This window comes from Sceloporus occidentalis, unplaced genomic scaffold (genome assembly GCF_023333645.1).
Source record: "Sceloporus occidentalis isolate IW3139 unplaced genomic scaffold, rSceOcc1.0.p SCAF_5, whole genome shotgun sequence".
Lineage (NCBI taxonomy): Eukaryota > Metazoa > Chordata > Lepidosauria > Squamata > Phrynosomatidae > Sceloporus > Sceloporus occidentalis.
The window spans coordinates 84,211,983-84,237,513 of NW_028316985.1; the positions used below are offsets into that span (position 1 = coordinate 84,211,983).

The 25,531-nt window shown below is 39.3% G+C and overlaps 1 protein-coding gene across 2 annotated transcripts in view; it reads left to right on the top strand.

The window, feature by feature from the left end:
* Nucleotides 1-1,061: 1,061 nt before the first annotated feature.
* Nucleotides 1,062-25,531, top strand: part of PTPN12 (protein tyrosine phosphatase non-receptor type 12) — a 76,589-nt gene continuing 52,119 nt past the window's right edge. For both annotated transcript variants that reach the window (XM_089524606.1, XM_089524607.1), the window contains exon 1: nt 1,062-1,283. In XM_089524606.1, coding sequence (XP_089380732.1) covers nt 1,185-1,283 — 99 coding nt within the window. In that variant the 5' untranslated portion in view covers nt 1,062-1,184. The remainder of the gene's footprint in view (nt 1,284-25,531) is intronic.

The window sequence follows — 25,531 nt, forward strand, 5'->3', positions numbered from 1 at the left end:
AATTTTATATATATTATAAATTATATAAATATATGTATGTGTGTGTGTGTGTGTGTATACATATATATATATATATATAATATAAAATTTAAAATATAAAAATATAAATAAATAAATAAAATTATATTTAATGGGACTTGGACATCCACAGATTTTGTTATTCCCTGTGGAATAAATAATAACCAAATAACAAATAAATAAATAAAATATAAATTGTATATACTATATATATATATATATATAAATATAAATATAAATATAAATTAAATAATTTTTAAATATAAAAATATAATAAATAAAATTATATTTAATGGGACTTGAACATCCATAGATTTTGTTATCCCCTGCGGAATAAATAATAACCAAATAAATAAATAAATAAATAAATAAATTTGTATATAAATTATAACACATATATATATATATATACACACACACACACACACATTTTAAAATATAAAAAATATAAAAATAAATAAAATTACATTTAATTGAACATCCACGGATTTTATTAACTAAATAATATATATATATATATATATATATATATATATAATTTTATTTATTATATTTTTATATTTTAAAATGTGTGTGTGTATATATATATATATGTTGTAATTTATATACAATTTTAATTATATTTATTTATTTATAGATAGATTAAAATATTAAATAAATAAATAAATAAAATAATACATAAATAAAAAATAAATAATAACCAAACCCCAGTGGATAACAAGGGCTCAATGCACTATGCAAGCAACCTTCCCCTCCGTTCCCCCCCTTTATCACACCGCATTGGTACATCCCACAACCAACAAGGATAGAAAGGACCCGTCCACCGGGGAACAATTTAGGGGTGGGAAGAGGAAGTCTCTCTAGTCTCCAGAGAAGCGGGAGGGCGGGACTAGAGCAGAGCGGCTGAGCCAATCACAGAAGGTTTGGGAAGCAAGGGAGCCAATCACGGAGCCGGACGCTCGGGCGTGGCAGATCAACACGTTGAAGGGAGGGGGGAGGGAGGGAGCGGAGGCTAGTGCGGCTGCGCAGAAGGAGAGGGGGGGAAAAGGGCGAGAGGGAGCTGACTCGGAGGAAGGAAGGGATGAAGCGGAGGCTCTGCTGAGAGGAGCCGGTGGAGAGGCTGGGTCTGGAGGCGAGGAGGAGGAGGAGAAGGAGAAGGGCTGAGGATGGAGCAGGAGGAGATCCTGAGGAGCTTCATCCAGCGCGTCAGGGCCATGAAGGACGCCGGCCACAACGGGGAGGACAACTTCGCCTCCGACTTCATGGTATGGCAGCCTCCCTTGGAGGGAAGGGAGGGAAGGGGCAAGGCAGGGGCTTCCCTCAGACTCAGAGCCTCCTCCCAGGCCCTTCCTCCTCCTCCTCCTCTCCCCCTCCCTCTTTCTGCCCCTGGAGGGAGCTGGGAGGAAGGAGGAAGGGCTGCATCCTCCTTTCCCAGCCACCCCTTCCCTCACTCCAATGGCCTGCGCCTCCCAGCTTTCTGTCTCTCTCTGGATGTGGATGTGCACATCGAAGGCTATTATGGGCATTGGCTATTGTTTGCTCGCCTCTCCCATCCTTTTCCCAGGGGTCCAAAGTCATAATCAAAAAGCAGTACAAAGCCTGGGGCTTTCAGGGTTCGGGGTCCCTCCGTCCAGGCTCCAGGGAGGGTCTTTCCTTCCTTTCTTCTTTTCTCCCTCCCTCCTTTCCTTTCTTCCTCACTCCCTCCCTCCTTTCTCCCTCCCTCCCTTTTTCCTATCTTCATTCCCTTCCTTCCTTCCTCCTTCCTTTCCCCCTCCCTTCCTTCCCTCCCTTCCTCTATCTTTTCCTCCCATCATCCTCCCTCCCTCCCTCCCTCCCTCCATCCTTTCTCCCTTCTTTTCTCCCTCCCTTTCTTTCTTTCTCCCTTTCTTCCTTCCTACCTCCCCCCTCCCTTTCTCCTTTCCTTTCTTCCTCCCTCCCTCCCTCTCTTCCTTCCTTCCCTCTCTTTCTGTGACAATCCTAGCCCAGGTAGAGAGGATGGCTGTGAAATTCAGTTATTATCCCTCTGCCTGCAGTTGGGATATAATGGCTGCCTTTTAGCTCTCCTTTACTGCAAAACCTCAGTCTGCTATTATTATTATTATTATTATTATTAATATTATTGTATGTAATGCTCTTGCCAGCATCCTCCCCCCCTTTCCCCCCATCTCTCTCTCATTTGATTATCTCATTACATTCTCATTCTGCTTCTCCTTCCATTACACTTGAAGCCATTTGTTTGCCCACTTGGCTTTATAGCCACAGATGTGGTCTCACACTGCATTTCTTCAGATCTCTCTTCAAAGCTTCCTGTTCTGGAAGGGACAGCGTTTTTACATTCCTTAATATGTGGGCTCAAACTGTATCCATCCAGATCTCCCATCGAAGCTTCTTCTTCTTGCAAGGAGGACATTTTTACCTTTCTTAATACCTGGCTATGTGCAGTTGAATTAAAAATAAAAAAATCAGCAGTGCAAGTTCTTCAAGCAATGGTTATCATTGCTTTGCATGGAACCAGATCTCCTTAGCAATGAAGGGCATCTGGTTAAACTGGAAATATTTAATCTTTGTCGTAAGTGTTAAGCACATTGCAGAAATAATCCAGTTTGAGACCACTTTAACTGCCTTGGTTCAATGCTAGGAAATCCTGGGAACTGTCGTTTATTGTGGCAGCAGGGCTCTCCGTCAGAGAAGGCTCAATGCCTCACAAAACTACAGTCCCCAGAATTCCCTAGCATTGAACCAGGGCAGTTAAAGCAGTCTGAAACTGCATTATTTCTGCGGTGCGTTGTAGCCCTTAGTTCATCTTGTTCAGTCTTGTTGCTATGCAAGATCCGGTCAGTGGATGGCTTGGGAACACGCATTCTGATGCAAGTGTCAAATCCGAGGGTTGCCTGAAATACAAGGGAGGTGGCTGCAGGATGTTGCGAAAGACCAAAGGGGCTGCTGTCGAAAGTTGTCTCAGGTCTGCGGCATGGAAGAGGAAATGGACTTTAGGAAGTGGTTTCCTGATCCCGGATGAGGCGGCATGGGAAAGAGGAATGGCTCTTTCTGGCTGAAAGGGTTCTATTGTTCCTGAGGTAAATAGAAAAAGGATCTGGAAAAGAGATGAAACCTCGCAAGAGGCGATGAATTTGAAGTCATCGGTTTCCTCTTAATGCACATTTTCCAGGACTTGAAACAATCAATTCCTTTTTGAATATCTGCTTCTATATATAATATAGTTGAGAATGGTAGGAATCATAACATCCTTAATCGTAGGACTCATGAATAAATATGTAGATGCCACTACATTACCCAGAAAGTCGCATAAGATTGGGAATTGCAATCGGATTATAAGAACATTGCTCAATTAAGGACCTACCGAAAACCACTGCTGTCATATAGAAACTTGATGGTGTTCTAACTTGCTCTGTTTGCTAGCAATGCGTGCAATGTCATAAGAGGTTGCTGCATTGCTAATAGTACTTCTCACTGCAAATTTCTACAGCAGTAAAGAGAAAAAGGGTTAACATATCGAAGAATATGTTGGTTACAGATGTGACACCTTTAGCGCTTGTAAAATTGCTGCAATAAAAGGGACTTGCTTTATGATGTTTAGTAGTATTCTTCTTTTAAATGATGTCCCAGGGAATAATTTGTTCCTAATCCATCTCTTCACAATACAGAGATTGTTTTAGATAGATGTGGAAATGGAACATGAAGGAAGCATTTCTCTCTCTCTATTGAAATTATACACCTTTTTTTTAAATGCAGAAGCTTTTATAATGAACATTTTCCCCCATTGAATAAATCAGGTTAGTTTTCATTTTCAAATGTGCACATGATTTTGTACACATTTTTCTTTGTTCAAATGCATTATAAGCTTTAGAAATGCGTAACTCTCTGAAGCAATGTTTACTTCACCCTGTTACCATTCTCAGTAGGTACAAAATGGATATTTCTGCAGAGAAATCTATACTGACAAACTACTTTTCCATCCATACCCTATGCTCATTTCTCATGTGTCAGATGATTGGGCGGCATATAAATAAATCTTATTATTATTATTATTGTCTGTCCCTCCCCCTTTTCCTTGACCTATTCCTTCACTTCACCATTTTCTTGTAGAACAATTCCTTGGTCTCACACTTCTTTCTTTCTGATAGGCAATTTGATTAATTTTTACAACCTCTGCTACTATATCTCAAAACCTATTTTTTCCATTTTTACTTTTTGTGTTCAAAAGTGTGCTTTGGAGACATTTTATAAACATCTCTCCCAGCTTGTTGTATTATTATTTGAGGATGAGCATACTGAAGGTTTCAGACCAAACCCTCTGCATCACTGCATTTCTGACATTGTAGAAGAGACTCTGTGCCAATAGTTGCACTTCTCCTGGACCACTCAATGATAGCTAGGAAAGGCATATGATACCAGTCTCCAGTTTTCCTATACCTTATGTCCTCCTTGGTGCTGTATCCTCAGCCTTTTCTTTTGTGCTGTCACTGTAGTTACATTTTTATAATGCATCAACAGGATGCCCATCTCTGTTTACTCTTGTCTGAACTAAAGCATGAAATAGTCATACTCTCTCAGCCTCAGAAGATGGCAGTGGCAAGCCCCCTATGAAGAAACTTGACAAAAAAACCCAGTGATAGGATTGCCATAACTTGGAAACAACTTGAAGGTGCACAACAACAACAAGGCACGAAATATTAGCATTATCATTGACTTCCAACATTTCTCCTTTATTATTATTTGGTTTCCAAATATGACATAATATGTTGAAAGTCAGTTCTCTGTACTCTAATTCAGCTGCTCTTCTTGTTCTTATTCTAGAGTGCTCTACCCTTGCCCTTGCCATAGCTCTCGATTGTGGTGACTTTAGTACATCTCTTCTAATGTGGTCTTTTACTGTTGCTATTACTGTCCCTCTGTTGTTCTCATTCTGGCTTGCTCTAAGGCTGACCTGAGTCAGGGTTTTGAGGCAGTGGCAGTGGGGTGTATTCAAACTTTTGGTTTTGCTGTGCAGTCTTGTCTTGTGCTGTGCATTGAAATCCTATTCTCAACTTAATTTTTAATGAGTGTCTACTTTTGTTTCCTCCCATCTACAACTATGACAATGCATTAAACAGCTGCTAGAAACCAGAAGGTTCGTAATCTTGTTCTCCAGTATGCAAGGGTGTATGATTCAGCTGACTAACTGTTAAATTGCCTATCGGCACCTTTAAAAATGGTGGGAAGATGAGCCAAATACCCCATGAATTTAGGTACCCAAAATTTTGCCTGATTTATTTGACTGTATTGGGTCAGCCCTGTTTCCGTTTCTGTTTGTTTTTTGGTTTAATACAATATCAAAATTTATACTCCTGATTTAAAAGCATACATCAGCTCCTGGTTTCTACTTCTGCTCTTTTACCTACTTGGTGTAAGCTAACCTACTACTTTCTGCAAAGATTTTTGCATATGTGATTATGCAGATGATTTCTACACAGATTATGCATTGGAGCCCATTGTGGACATTGGAGCCCAAGTGCATGTTTCAAACCTTACTGAACAAAAGCATCAAAATCTTGTACATCATTACCTTGTACTTTCTACCTTGATCTTCCTTGATTGATGATTTCTATGTCCTTATCCTAGTGTTTTCTCATGACAGTTATATACTTGAGCCTTGTATCTTCTGGAATTTTTCAACCTCTATCTTACCCAATTGCATTTAGAAATGGTTAGCTATATTTGAATGTTTTGTTGATTAAGTTATAGTTTGATTATTACTGTATGTTGAATACTGCTCTGAGTACATTGAGTAGAATAACAACATATTGCTGATGATAATTATTTTCAGAGCTGTAGCTATGATAATCAGCTGCCGCCAAAACAAAGCCATGTTTTAAAGACTAGCATATTTATTATGCCATAAGTCTTTGTGGACTTGAGACCGCTTTCGTTATGTCCTAACAAATCTGTCAGTAATCAAAGTGCCACGAGACTTCACTGCTTTTCATGCCATAGGATATCAATTTGTAAGGCTTTTTGGCAGTGACTAGATTGATTTTGTGGTTTTCTGTGGTATCCACCTTAGGGTTGGCATAACTTGGACACAACTTGAAGGCATGTAGCAACAATGGTATCCACATACTGTTGGCCCATTATCATTATTCTTTAGAAGTAGTGCACAGTGGTGCTTTAAAAATGAATAAGACAATAAAGACAGATCTCAGTCTCACTGCTCAGAATCTAAAATAGCAGTGGGGGAATGAGGAAGAGAGGGACTTAGTGATAAGGAGCAAAGAATATGAGCAATTGACGTTTCATGTGCTTTGAGCCTGATTATAGATAGGAATGAGGAATTAGAAGATAAGTGAAAGAGCATGCAGAAAAGATGAGTTCCTTTAATCATTCTCTTGCGATCCTATGAGCCATTTAACGTTGTTCTAATTTTCCTTTTCTTGTATTGAATTGTCAGTAGATAGTGGGGTTGGGAATTGAAAAATATGCTGGCTATTACAATTCAACACTGCAAATGGATGGTGAGGGACAGATATACAGTCATCTCTCCATATTTGCGGATTTGATTATTCACAGATTGCATTAATATGTTCTCTCTAGGACTGTCTAGGTCCTCCAGTGCAACTCTGTGGTCAACTTTAACTAAAAGTTGCACTGAAAGACCATTTGTAGCTAATCCATTGCCATTCTGTGGTCAGTGTATGTTGGACATTGACCACAGAGTTGCACTGGAGGATCTAGAGATTCCTGGAGAGGTGTCCTTCAGGTAAAAACATGGTGTTTTTGTTATTTGCGGTTTTTCCATATTCACGGGGGTCTTGTTCCCCTAACCCTAGCAAATATGGAGGAACAACTGTAACTACATATTGTTGACACTTGTGCTATAGTGAAAAGTACAGGATTTAACCAGGGTTTTATGGGGGAAAGCAAGGCTGAGGAGAAAACTTCAGTTCATCTTTCCTAGTCTACTACCTTCTTTATACTTTGGACTGAAGTTCACATAATCTGTGAAGGTGGAGTTCAGAGGGAGAATCTTGTAGCAGAGATGTACAAGCAGAGTAATGTTTGAGAAGACGACACAAGGGAGTTTGTGTCTTAGTGGTAGAGTACATGCTCTGCAAATAGAGGGTTCCAGGTTCCGTCATTGGTATGTTCCATTCAAAGGATAAGGGAGTAGGTAATGAGGAAGCCCCTAGGAAACTGCTTCCAGTCAGAGTAGAGAATACTAGACTACATAGCAGTTGATCTGGCTTCATAAAGACAGGTACATATTTTAAAGAATTGCCAAAACTTTGAGGGTAGCAGAAAATCTAGGCACGAGCCAAAAAAGGTAAGGAGAGGACTGTTGTGGTTATCAGCAGGAATGCTGAAGTCTCTAAGGAAGCTAGGAATGTTGTCAGAAAACATGTTATGCATTGGATATGAAGGTTGAAATGGGGGAGGAGAGAGCTGAAAAATGATATTCCATGGCCATACTGAACTATATAGATACATAACATTAACTTCACAGTATAAAAAGTAGAATTAGGAGTGATCAGAGATGTGGCTTACTCACTCATGATTTTTCCAGAATGCTGTTGTCCTGGGAATCAGGGCAGGAGCTTAAGATGTTCCAGAGGTCTCATATAATTTGCTGGCCTTTGGGTAGATCACCCTGCTGGCCCACTAAGTACAAACTCTCTTTCACCTTTATCAAGGTAAACTGCTCCTAGTCCTTACTGAGATGCACTGAGTAGTAGGATCCCTCCTCCCCATAAGCTTAACTTACAGCTACCTGGAGTGAAATGTTATTCATAAAACCAGTCCAGACCAGCATGTTGGTAAATCAGTGCATGCGCTTATGTGGGGAATATAAGATCCAGAATAATGAATTTGATAAATAAAGAGCAAGATGCAGCAATAATGTGTGAAAGATTGACATAATTGAAAAACTGAAAACATAATGGAACCCCCCCTTTAACAGTTGTCCCGATCAGCAGCCTATGACATTTCTTCTTCTCTGATGTCACTAACTCCTTCAACTTTCTTTAGTCTCTCTTGCAAGCCTAATTTAACTGATACTCCACACCTCTCACTCAACTTGACTCCACTCACCACTCATTTTTACTCACCTCTTGTCACTTCTTCTGTTATATGGGTGTTGAGGAAAGGCCTTCTGGTGAGAGGGCAATGGAGGGCTGATAGTGAGAATGTGGAGTCCAGTATCTGTGAGGGCAAGGAATTGAAGAGAAAAACTCACTGTGAACTGGCAATTTCTGGTTTGCGGGTAAGAAGGGGTAGAGATGTGGATGTCACAAGGTGTAGACACAGGTTCAAGCCATATGGTTACAAATGGCACCAAATATATAAATAGGCTGAACATGCTGCTGCAGCTAAGCCTAAGGCAAGTAAGGAGAACAGAGACTTGCTGTTTTTCTCTAAATACAGGGCTAATAATAGAAATGATTCTATTCTTGATCAGAGAAGAATGCTGCAAATATTTTTCCCACATCCTTTTAAAAAAGATAAGATGTATGTTTTCTTTTGCCAAAAGTAATCCGTTTGCTTTCAAAGCAGCAGTTAATACTTCTGCATGTTCCAGAAAGTCAGAAGTCCAGTTAGGCATGTGGAATGAGCTCTTTGGCTCTCTGAATTATGTTCCATGATACAGATGTTAGTGCCATGATACACAGAAGTATTTTGATTGCCGTGCTGGCCAAGAGTTCATGCTGCTACAGGTTTCATGTTTGGTTTGTTGATTCAGCACAGATGTAATAGGGATCTATGGTTTCCCACTATGTAAGTGAACTATGATGGGCTGCACGATTTCCTTTTTCCTTTCTTTCGTGGCTGCAAACAGATAAAAAATAGATAAAAATGTCTTTTGATTCTGCTTTTAAATTATTGTTATGGTTCCCCATAATACTAACTCAAAATGGTGACTTATTTATCTTTAGACAAGTGAGAGCAAACTGTATTTTGAACCAGAATAGGGCATTCCAGATATTCACTTGCTCTCATATTTCCTCACTAGTGGCTATGCTGGCCAGAACTGAAGGCCAAGAAAATGCGAGGCCATGTACTGTAGTTTCCCACCGCATTGTAAAAGAAACCACAGTTCCAACTTCAGGTGTCATGAGAACATGTGCTTAGGTTTAAACCTCAAAACAGATGCTTGTCGTCGTACACATGAAAAAGGAAGAAACAAATGAATTGAATACTTCTTGTAGCTCATTTACAAGAAATGGGTTACACCAGCATGGTGTAGTGGTTTGAGTGCTGGATTGTGACTCTCCAGAACAGTCCACGGTCTCACTCTTCGCAGGAGGAACAAGTGGGGAGGGATAAAATGGTGGCGCACACCTGCTCACGCCTTAGGCACATGTGCCATTATTTTCAATAGGACTCTAATATTTCTGAGTTGCCGTTTTTGTTGGGCGGGATGTCTGGAACGGATCCCCCACAAATTGGGAGGGGCTACTGTATAGACAAAATGCATAGCTAACAATTTTCTTAGATAATTTTGCTCAGTATTCTTCAGTGATTTCAAACCTGGAAATGACCTTTAGCACACACTTGGGACTAATTGTAATTAATTAGGTTTTCCATTCTTCTTGTGAGCCCAATGAAGTGCTAGAGGCTGACTTATACACAGTATTAAAAATTGCTTTTGCTCTATCAGATTCAGAGTAAGAAACATCCCTAGTTTGAAAGGAGAAATACAGCTTTCTTCTCCTGATTGGGGCTCCACATTTATTACATTCTAAGGCGACATCACTCTGGGACTGGTTGGATTATCTTGCAGGCTGTAGTAACTACAGTACTTATATTACTGGGCCTTTATAGCCAGCTGTGACAGGAGCACATATTTGAAAATTTGTATCTCTAAATGTCCATATGGGTAGAAATCTTGACCTCACTACGTATGTTGGCATGTCGGGAGGAAGTAGAGCTGTATTGTTGGATGAACCCCTGTCTTTTTATGGGGGTGCTGTAGATAGTGGCATCAAATAATCTTCCTGCATCCCTGCCCCAAGATTCTAGATTCTGCATGGAGGTTATCTGCTTAAGAGCTTTGCTATTCAGAATGGAATTGGTAGTACTGTAGGCCATATTTCAAGGGAAGGAACTGACAAAACCACCTCTGAGTATTTATTGCCTAAGCAAACCCCAAGAAATTAATGGGATTGCCATGAGTCAGCAGGTGACTTGAAGGCACATTAACACAGAGATTGGTAGTTAGCAGACTATGGATGTTGTTGTGTGCCTTCAAGTCGTTTCCGATTTACGGCGACCCTAAGGCCAGCTTATCATGGGGTTTTCTTTGTAAAATTAATTCAGAGTAGGTTTACCATTGCCTTCCCCTGAGGCTGAGAGCATGTGAGTTGCCGAAGGTCACGCAGTGGGTTTCATGGCTGAGCTGGGAATTGAATCCTGGTCTCCAGAGTCACAGTCCAGCACTCAAATTACTATGTTACCTCAAAAACAAAGTAGCCCTAGTATTTATTCGGTGACTATTCAACATTAGCATTTCCCCCTTCAGATGTTTGGCAGTGATTTTGAAAATGCTCTGGATTCATTAGCATACATCAAGGAAGCCATAACAAATATTAACAGCATTTTCTAGACGTTGACCACCTTCTTCTTGGTTGGGACAGACCAGTCTTAATTACTGTACTTGCATTTGCTCCAGAAGCATGCAATGGCATCTAAAAATTCTTAAGAGAATATTATAATTTTATGTTGTATGAGTTTCTCTAATCAGTACAGCTGGCGAGTTCCCTCCTTCCAAATTGTCATTTAACCTATCTAGGTTGAGTTTTAAGTCCATTATTTTAATCCTGACCATTTTTTTAGTTAAGTCATCACTGCCTCATCTCCTGTTTTGATTGTAGAGGGTTACAATGAGTATCAGTGCGTTTTTACCCCTGAATTCTAGGAACATGGAAAAAAACTAGCAGTTTCATAGATATTCAGAAGCGTGGCACAGTGTTCTGGCCCAGCAGTTGCCTCTGGCAAACCAACAAAATGGGTCATTAGGTCACCAGTCCTCTTGCCATTCCCTGGTAACTGAAATTCAGCTTCTGATCCTGAAGACAGTGTCTACAAACCCATCAGTTCTAATAGCCATTGATAGCCTTATGCTTTGTGAATTGTCTAATCCCTTTGAAAGTTGTCTAAGCTGGCAATCATTGTCATGTCTTGTGGCAGCAAATTCTTTTGTTTATCAATACACTGTGAAATAATCTCTCATTATTTAACTTCATTGGATTTCTCTAAGTTCTACTACTATAAAAGGAGAAAACTATGTCTGTGTTCTCTGTGCCATGCATTCTGTACAGCTGTTGTCTGTTGGTCCCTATTATCTTTTCCCCCCTAAACTAAATAGACCTAAACCTTGCCTTGTAAAGGAGCTAGAACTTATTCTGCATATTCTTTCTTCACCCTTTCCAGCTTTCCCATCCCTTTTTTCCCTTTTGAGGTGTGGTGAACAGAATGATATCCTTATTCAAGGTTGGTTGCATCATTGTTGTGCATAAAGGTGTTATAATTTTGCAGTTTTATTTTGAATCTTTTGCTTGGTGATCTCACAGCCAGTCTACACAGTATTTTCACCCACAACGTTAACACTGTCATTTGACATGTTCACAAGATCCTTTTCCTCATCAGTCACAGCCATTGAAGAGCCAGTATATATGAGAAATTAATTTTGTTTTGCCCGAGTGTGCATCACTTTGTACTTTCAAACAGGAGAGAGGAAAGATGACATTAAACTTCCATAGTCAGATAGTTCAATTTATTGAATTAGTCTACCTCCCATTTCAAACAATGCTTTGTAGTTGGACAAACTACTGTTTTGTTTTATTTTACTTTACTGTTCTGTCATGCTCCTGGTTTATTATTTTACAACCGTAGTTATACTGCCTATAGTCCTAATTATTTGAGAGCTTTGTAATTACTGGAGAGCCTCACAAGTATTGCTTGAAAAAGCTTATGACAGTCTGGTGAGAGCAGCTGGATACTTTCAAAAACATTTGCAGATTTCTTGCCCATTCACCAAGTTCACAGAGATAATTTTGAACTTCCTCATCCAGAATAACTTGGTGTCATCTACATACTTCTCCATCTCATTACTTGTAACACTGTAATTTATTATTGGAAAAGCACTTATTTCAGTGAAATCATTATTGAATACAAATGTCTCTTCTCAACCCTGCCTCCTAGAAAATCATTTTGTTTATGAATGGTCTGTTTTTGGGGTGAATAGTAAGGTGGCCAAGTTGATTGTTGATAACAAATTATTAAGGGTGGTTAACAAGAAATCTTATATAAATAAATAATAATAAACTTTTTATTTGTATACTGCCTTTCCTCCAGATCAAAGCGGTTCACATATCATAGCTATATCCATCATATAAAGACATGGGAATCCCACTACATTTGATAGTTCCAATGAAAAATCTGTACTCCGGACAAGAGACTGCTGTTAGAACAGAATAGTTCCCGCCTGGCAAGGGAGAACACTCGTTGTAGACAGAAAACATCATTCAAAGAGCAGGTTTAGACTTAGAAGGAGGAGGAGTGAAATGAACATCAACAATTTTAGATACGTGGATGATACATGTGCTAGTAGAAAAACATCATAGAGCTGGAACAATTTCTAAGGAAGGTCAAGAAAGAAAGGGCAAAGTCAGGGTTGCTGCTGAATGTAAAGAAAACAAAATTGACCATAGAGCACCTACATAAATTCAACCTATACAATGATGAAACAGTTAAAGATTTCTTGTACAGTGGATCAAAAACTGATCAGAATGAACACTGCAGTCAAGAAATCAGAAGAAGACCAAGAATAGGAAGGGCAGTGATGTAAGAACTAGACAAGATCATAAAGAGCAAAGATATACAATCGAGCACAAATGTTAGAATCATCCGATCCATTATATTCGCCTTCACCATGTACAGATCTGAGAGATAGACAGTGAAGGAAGTGGATAAGGAAAAGAAAATCATCTCATTTGAGATGTGATGTTGGAAAAGAATGCTGAGAATACCATGGATGGCCAAAAAGACAAACAAAAGGGTCCTTCAACAGATTAACCCTAGAAGCCAAGGTGAACACATTGAGGCTGTTGTACTTTGGCCACATCATGAGAAGTCACGGAAATAGATTAATGCTAGGAAAGGTAGAGAGTAGTAGAAAGAGAGGCAGACTGTATGCCAGATGGTTAGACTCAGTTATTGAGATCACGAGCATGAAACAACAAGACTTCAGCAGAGCATTGGAAGACAGGGAGTCTTGGAGATGTCTCATCCACAGGGCCACCACGAGTTGAGGTCAATTCATGGGTTGTTGACAATAAGTACAATAATCCAGTAACTAACTTTTTTTGATCTTGTGAAGTAAATAAACAACCCCTTACACCCAGTTAACAACAACAAGAACAAAAAAAATTGCAAACAGGCCATCACTAAACTGGGAGAATGGCTTTTAAAATGGCATCTGAGATTCACTGTAAACAAATGTAAAGTGTTTCATATTAGGAAAAAATCCTGACTTCATATGCACATTGAAAAGATTTCAGTTGGCAGCTGTAGCCCAAGAATGTGAATGGTGCATATCTCAATAAACTTGTTGATGCAGTGTATAGCTCCTCTAAAACAGTGAATTCTACATTGAGCACAATTGGAAAACAAACTGAAAACCAAGTTCATACAGATCTATGATGCTATGATTGTATTTGGCATACTGTATATGGTTTTGGTTACCACACTTGAAAAAGAATATTGCATAAGGTGTATAAAAGAACAATCAAAATGATCTAGGGGCTGGAGCAAGTCTATGAGGAAAGGTTACAGTGTTTGAATATCTACCATAGGAAAAAGGAAAATAAGGGGAGACGTGTTAGGATTACATATTATGCATGGTTTGACAAAAGTAGATATAATACTAGAATCTGGGGTCATCCACTGAATCTGAATATGATAAAATAAGCACTGCTTCATACACTGGATAGCTAAACTGTGGAAATCAGTGCCACAAATAGTGGTAGTTGCTCACTTGGATAAATTTAAGAGGATACTGGACATATTAATGAAGGATGGGAAAGCCAATGGCTTTCACACGTTAGATATGTATTTTTTCCATCACCAGTGTGCCTGAGAAGCACAAAGGACAAGAATAATATTGCATTCATGTCCTGCAAGTGGGGTTTTCATAGGCAACTAGCTGGCCATTGTATGAGCATGACCAAAGGTAGGTCTTTTGTCTGTTCCAGTAATGCTTTTTGCTATATACATTGCAAAATAGTACACCCCAGTTGTAACCTTGAGTGGTGATGACTGATAGAATTGAAAGGTACTAAGCAGTTTGGGAGAATCAGCTCTCCTGGGGTAGAGGGTTGGCCAGAGTGACTGCAGAAACTTCACTATACAGTGTGTGTGTGAGTGTGATGTACTGACCCAAATAGCCTCAGCTTCTAACAAATTCATTTATTTCCTCATATTCACTAAAAATATTAAATAGATCCAACAACTGAATACAAACTGTATGAGGATACAGTGTTAGTAGGCCTATCAGCACTAGCTCATGCCTCTAAGTCAGTGGTCCCCAAAGGTTTTTGGGCTACCGCCCCCTTTCCTTTTGAGCAGCAACCCTAGTGCCCCTCCAGTGCATATTTTTTTTAACATTAGGTCTACTGTTCTTCATGTAGTCAAGTTGGCCACATGAACACGGAGTCATCTTTGACAATACTGGCTCCCTCAGCTTAGTAACAGAGATAAGCACTGCCCCTTACAGATGGACAGAATTAGACAGTCTTGTCAAGGGAAAACTTTTACCTTTACCTTTTCTACTGCAAATTCAAAACAACTAATCTTGATTGCTGCTCCCTTTGCATCCAGTCACCTTGGGAGCAGCAACCAAGCAGCTGTCTGAGCAGTGACCAAAAAGCCTTTCACCCGCGCTAGCCTTGTCCACACTGGCAAAGGCCAGTGTGGACAAGAGGCTTCTTGGTGGCTGCTCAGGCAGCTGCTCAGTTGCTGCTTCCAGGTTGACCAGGTGCAAGGCAGAAGCTTCTCCCTAGAGAGGAGGGACTCTCAAGCCGTCATCGGGGCAGATAAAGGTGCAGCCACTGTGTGTGTAGGGGGGTTACAGAGGCTATATGTTCTGGACTAGAGACTGGTGTGGGCCAGAAAAGAGAGATTTTAGCTATAGGAGTTGCTCTAAGACAATGGTTCCCAACCTTCCTAATGCCGCGACCCTTTAATACAATTCCTCATATTGTGGTGACCCCCAACCATACAATTATTTTTCAACACTACATGCAAATATGTGTTTTCCGATGGTCTTAGGTGATCCCTGTGAAAGGGTCGTTCGACCCCCAAAGGGGTCCCGACCCACAGGTTGGGAACCACTGCTCTAAGTCAAAGGACTCTTTCCAAGAATCAAGCACAGATACACTTTCACTAGAGCCAGGTCTTCCCCATTCTTCCACCAAAAAAAGAAAAAGAAAGAAAGAAGTTTATTCTGCTACCTCTTCTCTCAGCCTGTCTGATCAAAGAAAGCAGAAGCAGCTGTGGCACTCCAACCTACTAGCCAAGTCCCAGCACAGCTCACAAGGCTTAAGCAGGGTCACAAATCTAAAAGTTTGTGCTACCACATCTTCCCTGCCACCTTGTGCTTTAAATCTTTGCTCCAGTCTGTCCCAAAATGTTGCTGCTCTGAGCCTCAGAAGTGATATCCTGTACCCAAGCCTTGCATAAGTTTCCCAATTACCACTACTAGTGAAAAATGCCAATAAGGGAGTGAACTCACATGGGCAGATAAAGAGCGGAAAACATTGCCACAAAAAAGGATCAGTGAGGCTGTGTGGTGGATTTCTGGGGACCCTGAAAAAAAGTTTCACATAAGTCTCATCCCCACCATGGTCTTAAAGACTGCTGGTTCCCCTTGTCTTTCCTGCATATCACCAATACTTGACTGAAGGCCCCCCTGCCGCCCCCTTTTCCCCTTGCCACCCCCCTGCCACCCTCTTTCAACCTCACCGTCCCCTGGATCCTTCCACCACTCCCAGCGTGTGTGTGTTACTGCTCACTTTGGGAATCACTGCTATAAGTGAACGTACACTTGTCTCCATCGATTACCCCATATATCAGTTCCATTGACACCATAAATATGAACTGTTTGGTTTCCAACTGTCTATCCACTAGATCTGAGCAGCTTATGATAATAAAATGCAAATTAAAGAAAATTAAAAACATAACTGCATAATGTAAAACACATCTATTAAAAAGAAGTAAGAATACAAATGTATATCCTCTGTGTTTAAAAGAGTTTGACAGTGACAGAATGGGTTTGACAGTCTGTTGGGTGGTTTTGCTGTTGAAAAGTATCCAAATCATTATTATTGTTTTTTTTCTATATTTTAAAGTAGGAACGCTGAATCAAAGGAAGAAAATGACTTGATCACTTGACTTACTAGTGCTGATAAAAGGCATGAATTTTAATGGGGAGCTGCTGTGGTAGGATTGGATAAGCCCTTAATTCATGAAAGGGCATTTCAATTATTTTTAGTGAAAGCTTGGTGTACTGTCAGCAAGAGTAATTATTAGAGTATAGTATTAATCAGAGTGCATGTATAAACTTTAGTATTTAAATCCCTGAATTCTTAAATACATACATAAAGGGATATTCAACACCTGAAAGCAAATTTCTTGGCTAATCTCTTTCAGGCTTCAGCAGGCTAGAAAAATGCTCACTCTACAACTAGTGGCTGTTAGGTTACAGTTCACTACTTTGGGCAAATACTAGTGCTTCACTCTCTCTTCTCAGTTATGATACTGCATCCAATTTTCACTGTTAGCAATATTTTAAAGTCTGTTGTACTATTGTAGGTTATAATCAATGTTTGCAACAAAGATTATTTCATTAATTACAGTTCTATTACCGTATATACTCAACTATACGTTGACCTCATGTATCAGTCGAGGGCAGGTTTTGGGGCCAAAATTATGGTCTTTGATACAATCAATAGATAACTCTAGGGTAAAAGTTAGACACACGTAACAAAGGATGTAAAGGACAAATGCCAAAGAACTTACAAAATTCGGGCAGGCATAACTGTATTCTGCTCGCCCTAAAGGCTGGATGGATGAGGAGGGAACTATGGTAAACTATGGATGGATGGATCAGGAGGGAACTATGGTGGCTATGTGATGTGTGGGGCAGGCAACTAGCCACTAGGGGGGCAAAGAAAATGTGTATATGATGAAAAGGCAAAGCAATGGAAATGGTCATTATCTTAGCAGTGATTATAGCTTTTAACTTTACTGTGATAACTTTCCCAGGTTTTAACACAGAAAAACTAACAAAAAGCACTCCTTTAAGGGCAAGCACCAAAGAGCTGCCATCACCACCATTTTCCCTCCCTGGCATTCAAAATAAACTGGAAGGGGCAATGCTACTTTTAGGTGCTTTAAACCTAAGGGAGTGTTAACTATATTATTGTTTAATATAACAATAAGAACATTATTGTTTAAAATAATCTTAATGCAAATCTGAGATAGAAACTGCATTTGAACATCTCTATTTGTTCACTTTTTCTATTTTTCCATTTCTATATGCCACCTGTAGAATAGAATCTGTTTTAAATAAAAATGAAATATTTTGTTTTAAAATAGTTTTTTTCAGTTCTATAGAAAGCAGCCAAGCAGAGAATGTGGGATACTTACAAAAAGTATGTATCTGTGTAGAAAAATTGGGTACACAGCTCCGTCTTGGTACCACATGTACATTGAGAAGAGGTTACTGTTGTAAGAACAAGTGACTTCAAAAAACAATTTGGTTTTGCTGGAGGTAATTTCTATGTAGGTTTGGAGGCAGGGAGAGCAGAATGTAGTAGCATTTATAGTGGGGAAATCAACATCTTCAAAATTATGCTCTTTGTCTAAGACAGCAAAATTATAGAAATTATACAGTTAAGATACTCTTGAAAGTGTATGGATTGGGTTTCAGAGTGAGTATAAGAATCTCAAAAAATATACTAAGATTTCTAATACAGCATTATTGTGAGATATAAAGAAATCTATATCACCGTATTGAAAGACTGCAACTTCACATATGAATAAAAGTGATGCTGAATTAAAGGGTATTCTTACATTGGGTCTTAGGAGATGCATCCACAATCCCAACTGCATTCTCTTGCATTCAGAAGAAATGTGTTTCCTTTTTAAATATATTGTTTTTATTATTAATAAAATCATACTAATCATAATTTAAACATAATACAAAGAAATACGTATGAGACATAATAGACCATTCACTTCCAATCTCCCTATTTTTGGTTATAATTATTATCTAACTTTCTTATTCATGGTATTTTTTATTTTCTACTATAAATGGAATTCTGTAACTTTTGTCCTCCACTATTCTACTATCCTGTTAATGTTCTAATATTCTAATATTGTTAAGCTTCCAAACCCAAAACTATTATCTCAAATATATTATCAGTGCTTTCCAGTCTTTCCTGTAGTTCGCCAACAATCCTTTAATCAGTCTGGTCAGCTTATCCATTTCTGCCAGGTTGTATAGTTTCAACAGCCAGTCCTCTTGTGTTGAAATTGTATTTTACTTCCAGCTATGTATATAAAAAAGTCTACCAGCAGTTGCCACATACAGTTACCATGTACAGTAGGATTCTTCCATATTTGTTTTCTGGATGTTTTTCTAGCATACCCAACAGAAAAAAAATCTGGTTTCAATTTAAGTTTCCAAATACTGTGTCTACTAGCAATTTATGACTGTAAATGTGATATAATTGTCAGTGGTTCTTACACAGGCAATTTTGTGAGAGATTCAAGATGAACATAGTGTTAGAAGGTGTAGAATTAACTAAAACAGATTGATGCATTACTGTGTTGTGAGAATGACTATATGATTACAAAAATGTATAGAATACTACTAAAAGTAGAAATGGATATGATAGTAGTAAAAGGCTGCATGATTAAGTGGGCCCAAAATATTAGGCACCTGTTACAGTTGAATCAGTGGGAAAAATGTGGATTAAATAACTATAAATCACATTAACTGCTTTATCACACTAAGGGGCAAACAGGATTTAAACGAGAGTTAAACAGGAAATGTCATCTGATAAACATCAGGCATTTCCTGTTTAACTCTCATTTAATTCTTGTTTAAATCCTGTTTGCCTAGTGTGATAAAGCAGTTAGTTATGATCACAGATTTACTATAAGATGTTATACATATGGTATTTAACCCCTGAAAGAATGTCAAAAATGTATAAAGGGATGAGTGATAAGTGTTGGAAATGTGGTGGTCTTGCTTGAAAGCAAAACAATACTGGCTTTAAGAGGCACTTCCTCATTATGATTTTGTAATCTTTTAAGAAAACTGAAAACTTTAGCCCAGTTTGAATAAGGATGCTTAAATTCCTAGTTTAAATAAGTCAAGATTTTTAATGAATGGGACATGACAGCCATTACTTCTAGTGGTCTGTCATAATGCTTGCCTTGCCTAGCTTCACACAGCCAGTCCTCTGCCTCATAAGTGAACTGAAATCCAGAATCCATTTGTTTAAATCTCACCTAAGTCATGGCTCACTTGGCATTTTACGGGAAAATTTTTACTGTCTGCCATATCTCTTCCTTACCCCTCATCTGCAACACAGAGATAAGCAAACTTGACTTGCAGCTTTATTGCCAAGCGGGCATGTGAATTATATTGCACACTTTAGAAACCATGCTGCAAATAAGAACGGTTAGTGGAAGCAGAATAAATTATGTGCACAGGTCCCTGAATTGGTGGCTGTATCTGTATCTGGTCACACCCTTCCATTTGCCACAACTGTGCCTTCTGGTGTTGCTGGAGGCTGGGGTGCCCGCTCCAGTAGTCTTACCATCAAAGGAAAATGGTCTGCCAGCGAGTTCTCCCTTCCTATCAGTGCACTCAAAATGCTAGTGGTAGGGAAAGCTTTCAGAGCCTTCAGATCCTTGCTTTGAGGAAAAAACACTCTGATTGTTACAGACAATGCCATGGTGATGTTTTACTTAAATGAGGGCACAAAATCCATGACAGTAGTTAATCTAATGGAGGATTTGACTCTAGTGACACTCCAGGTCCTGGTTAGGCAGGTCATTGTAGCTGCCCATAAGCCGGTGACACAGAGGTCGTACCAGTATAAGTGGGACAAATTTGCTTCATTTTTGTTGGGGAAGCAACCATCACTGTCTAGAGCTGACAATTAGCAGTTGCTTGAATTCCTTATGACCTTGTCAGACTCTGATCCTTCACTATCTTCCATCCTCCCATGCCAGTACTGACCTTGGCCTGGAGTCTGGAACCCATGCTTTTCTCAGTTGTCCAGCAGACTGATTGTACCGATGGCAGTTTCTGACTTTAGACTTGTTACCTGGAAGGCCGCCTTTTTAGTCACCACCACATCGGTTAGGAGAGAAGGTGAACTTTGTAGCTTGATGCATTGATCAGTCTTACCTGTGTTCTCAATGGGACAAAGCCATGATCTGACCTGACATATTTTTATCAAAAGTCATTTCGTCGTTCCATATGAATTAGGACGTTGTTCTGCCAGCATTCATGCAGAATCCAACTTCTTCTTTTGACCTAACCCTACATTCACTCAAAAGTTTGTAGAACCCTGGCATTCTATTTTGACAGAACTCTGAATTCCAGACAAACTGTGTGTTACTTAGATTTGGAGCTAGGCCAGCTTGTTTCTCCACAACGATTTTCAAAGTGGGTTGTTTCAGCACCTCGCTTAAGAACTTATCTGGTAGGATCCACTCACTCGAATACAAGCTCATTCTCCTGGAGTGGTAGCTGTCTCCTCTTCCTTCCTGAGTGGTATAACATTAGAAGATGTGTGCAGAGCTGATGTGTGGTCCCAACCACTGACTTTTATATCACACTGTAGACTGGGTGCTCATTCCAGAACTGATGCAGTTTTTGGGAGGGCAGTGTTACTTTTAGGTTTGTAATAGATTGCTATTTCTATTAAATTTTGGGTGAGAATTAGTTGTGACCAATACAATTTTTCCATGGTTGTAATAATCAATATTGACTATTTCTAGTATGACACTCCCGCCTCATTTTGTGAGTAGCTTGCTAGTTTCCCAGTTGTATGAATCACAGAGACATAAAGAAGGAGAACAGGTCACGTATCTGTAACTGTAGTTCTTTGAGTGGTCATCTGTGAATTCAGACAAACCCGCCCACCTTCCCCTTTTGGTGTGCCCTGCACTTTATGCTCTTTAGATGTTGCTATATGGCATCCTTTGGAACTGAGATAGGTGAGTGGGAACAGCAAGGGTATAGTGGAGGGTTGGAGGGACCTACTGCCAAAAATTTGCCCAGCTATTCTAGAAGGTTCCCAATATACAGTACTCTGCCTAGGCGCAGGAATGCCCAGTTGTGTGAATACACAGATGACCACTCAAAGAACTACAGTCACAGGTATGCAACCTGTCCATCTCCTTGTCACTATGACAACAGTTACATTTTTTACACTGGTGGTCAATATCTTTGTTTTGGGGAAAGAAAAATCAGATACTGAGCAACAGTTAACAAGATTCATCCTTCCTGTTTCAAATTGCTAAGGTCTTAAAAGATATTCTGTTCATAAAGACTAAACAATAAAATACTATAAACACAGAAAGGTCCTCAATTTTATGAAGCATTTAAAGGAGATGAAAAGTTTATCCAAAAGGAGTGGAGAAGAGAAATGGTGGAAAACAGCAACAGTTGTCACCAGAGAAATTAATGTAGCCATTTCTTAACAGAGCTGTGTTCTTTGGCCAGCATATAGAATTTAGTATATCCTTCCCAAATTTGACAGGTGATCATGAACCCTACAAATTGTATTCAGAGAAATAGCCATGTTAGTCTGGAATATCAATATGCAAAAGGATCTTGTAGCGCTTTTGAGACTAACTATGCAAAAGAAGTTGTGGCATATTCCTCAGATGCAATACTAGCATTCCAGTTCTGTATTTATGGAATGCTGTTTGAGCTGTCTGGCTTAACTATAGAGACTCTCCTATGCCTGAATAATTTCTTTTGTTGCAAAAATCTATTTGTTACGGAGAAAGCATTTTAGCTGTCTGCACATCAGTCACCACTGTATCTTGCTGGTTAAATATTGCTGTCATTGTTCAGAATGAAGAAAACAGGAGCTTAGTTACAGTGTACTTCAGTTAGCAACAGCATTGTGAAGATAATTTTTTTATGTGTTAACTTTCTTGATCAGCTCTCAAATTAGTGTAAGCATATTTATGTTAGCATATTTCTTTGGTTGCAGATATGCTATGTATCTAGTGAATTGGATAAAATTGATGAATTTTCTTTAAATATAAATGGATTTTTAAATAATAATAATAATAATAATAATAATAGGATTTATTTATATGCCGTTCAGTCACTGGGAATCTGGCGGCTAACAACAGAGGGGATAACAACAGAGGGGATAATAGACGGTTCCCTGCCCTCAGGCTTACAATCTAAAAAGACGCGACACAAAAGGAGAAGGGAATTGTAAGGCGGGGAGGGGATCAAGTCCAGCATTCTTCTCTCCCTCTGAGGCCTGGACCAAGGCAGATGGACTGGAAGGTGGGCTCTTTTTCTTAATCGAGGCCGGGCCTGATGGCATTGGGCCTGTCCTTTCGCTCCCTCTAAGACCAGTTAGAAATTCAGTTTCAGTCATATTTTTATAATATAAAATGATCCTGTCACATCCACTCTTAGAGTAACCTACGATTAAATTTGAAAGGATGAAAAACATGCATGTCAATTCCAATCTGTGAATAAGAATGACAGCAGTATTGTGGTAGAATTCAAAGATATAGCAATGTTAGTCTGTAAAATCAGTATATAAAGAGACCTTGTAGCACCTTTGAGACTCACTGAAAGAAAGAAGTTAGCAGCATCAGCTTTCATAGACTTCAGTCTACTTAGATGCATTTGGAAATAGACTGAAGTCTACGAAAGCATATGTTGCCAACTTCTTTCTTTCAGTTAGTTTCAAAGGTGCTGCAAGATCTCTTTACATACTGATTTTACAGACGAACACAGGTATATCTTGGAATTCTACCACTGTGGGAAGCACCAAATTTAGCCGAGTGGAGTGGAAACAGTATTGTGGAAAAACTAATTATAGAAATTTTCAGGGCATTGTACATTTATTTACTGATTATTTTTTAAAAAATAAGTATAATGGTGAGGACTCAATTGATCTAAGGTCTATCTTTCAAGTACCTAGTTCAGCATTCAGTGCCGCCTGCAGTCGTAAAGCTTCCTAGTATCACCTCCATCTCTTTCCTCTGTGGGACTGTTGCAAAATATAGTGCTTGTGTGGAACACCTAGAAATCTATGGGTGGGTGAGTGGGCTTGTGCATGTTTTAAGGATAGTCATCAGTTAGCAATTCTACAATAGCAGATGTGAAACATTTATGGTGCTAAAAGGCAGCCTTGCCTGACCCCTCGCTAATTGGAAATCATTCAATTTCTTTGTGTTGTGTCCTAGCTTTTTGTCCTCGGTATCGGTTATGCATAAGGCAATCAAATATTGTGGCACACCCATTTGTTTAAGAGCCACATTTTGTAAACAGCTCTACTAAATTGTAATTTAACATATTTTGCCATGTTTTAATAAGATTTGCACCCTTCTCCAAAAATATTTGAAGTATTGGTAGATGCTTTATTTAAAGCAATAATTTATATTTTTTTTCTTGGTAATTAAGGGCCGGAATAGACGATCAGCTTCAGTTGGCTTCTAGCTGGTTTGGGGGCATGGTGTTTATGCGCATCACACCCCCAGGTCTTCTGGAAGTTACACTGGCGATTACACGCTGGGCAGCTTCGGGGTGACTTGGGAGTGTGGCGTTTAGACGCCACATGCCTGGGAGCTGGCAAAAAGCTGGCTCCAGAGGCAAAGGGGTGGCTTTTTCCCATCCAGAATAGGAGCAGATTTTTTCAGTTCCTGTTTGGGGCAGAAGCTGGTTGTATTGGGGCTGCACATGTGTTTGTCATGACTCCAATCCAGCCTTAAATGGGCTGGCTCTAAGGTCTCCCCCATCAGTTTTTCCCTTAAATTATCCCGAAACAAATCAGTCAGAGCCATAGTATCTAATCCTCCATTTCCCCACTCCAGGTTTGAAGTGAAATTGAGAGAGCTCTAACATTCCTGGAGTTATTGTTTTTGTTTTTTTAAGATTTAGAGCAGTGATGGTGAACATTTTAGAGGCCGAGTGCCCAAACTGCAACCCAAAACCCACTTATTTATTGTAGAGTGCCATGTCCCTCTGGCTTTCTAGTAACAAACTCTGGCAACCTCTGTGCTGGGGCGACGGCACATGTGCCCACAGAGAGGGCTCTGCGTGCCACCTCTGGCACGCATGTCATAGGTTTGCCATCACTGATTTAGAGCCTTTTTACTCAAAAGTACTTTTTAAAATGCCTAAATAGTTGGCTGATGTTATCATTACTGCTATGTTGTGTTATAAGTTAGCACTTGGAAGAATTTAAGAACAGACATTAGTAAAGAGAGCTAGTTTCCTCAAAGAAGGTGAAAACATTTCTGTGAGCTGTATATTCTGTGTTTTCTACTAGCTACTTATACAACCACAATATGATTTGTACCACTTGATTTTTTTTTCATACCAGTGTTAAACTTTGGAGTTAAAGCTGCCAGCTTTTTCTAGCACTGCTGTAGTAAACAGAATTCCATGTTAATGACACACTCCATTGATGTGGAATTTGGACTCCTTTGGGAACATATGCAATTGAGTAAATTATACATGCGTGTTTTGTTCTAAAAAGTTATCTCCATTTATTTTGCATTGCATGTTCTGTGAAACAGAACAATTTACAACAAAACTAATTTGACCAACAAAATAGGAACAAAAAGAATTGTTTGGAAAACATTAGAAAGAGTCAAGAAAGTGTAAAAGTTTGCAGCTTAATACTGAGTTGCAGTGCTTTATCCTGTTGGATATTTTTTCTTCTGATTCCAATGGCTTGATGGGCCTCTGTGGGAACCCAGTTTCAAAATGCTGGTGCAGCCCTTCTTTGACCCACTAGATGTTACTTCATACACAGAAGAAGTCTCTGGCAGACTGTTGAGCAGAGAAAGTTCACTTGAAAGACAACTTTCTTATGAATATATAGGGTCTGACCATTTAGGTTATTTAGGGTATAAAGGTTATAACCAATACTTTCCATCTGGCATGATAGGTCAAGCAGACAAAGCTTATTGGGTTTCATATAGTTCCAGGGAACCTGGAACTATCTTTTAGGTGGGCCAGGTTTGGATCAAAACAGGCAGGCAATTATGAATTTTGAATTTTTGCAGGTGCGTTTTTACAAATATTGAACCTCCCCCCCCCAGTAGATTGAATTAAGATATGACAAGAATAACAATAATTAACATGAATGATATGTGAGATATTTAGGGTGTTGAGAATGGGGGGGGGGGAGGAGATTCTCAGGACTGGTTCTTTTCAAACTGGAAAAAT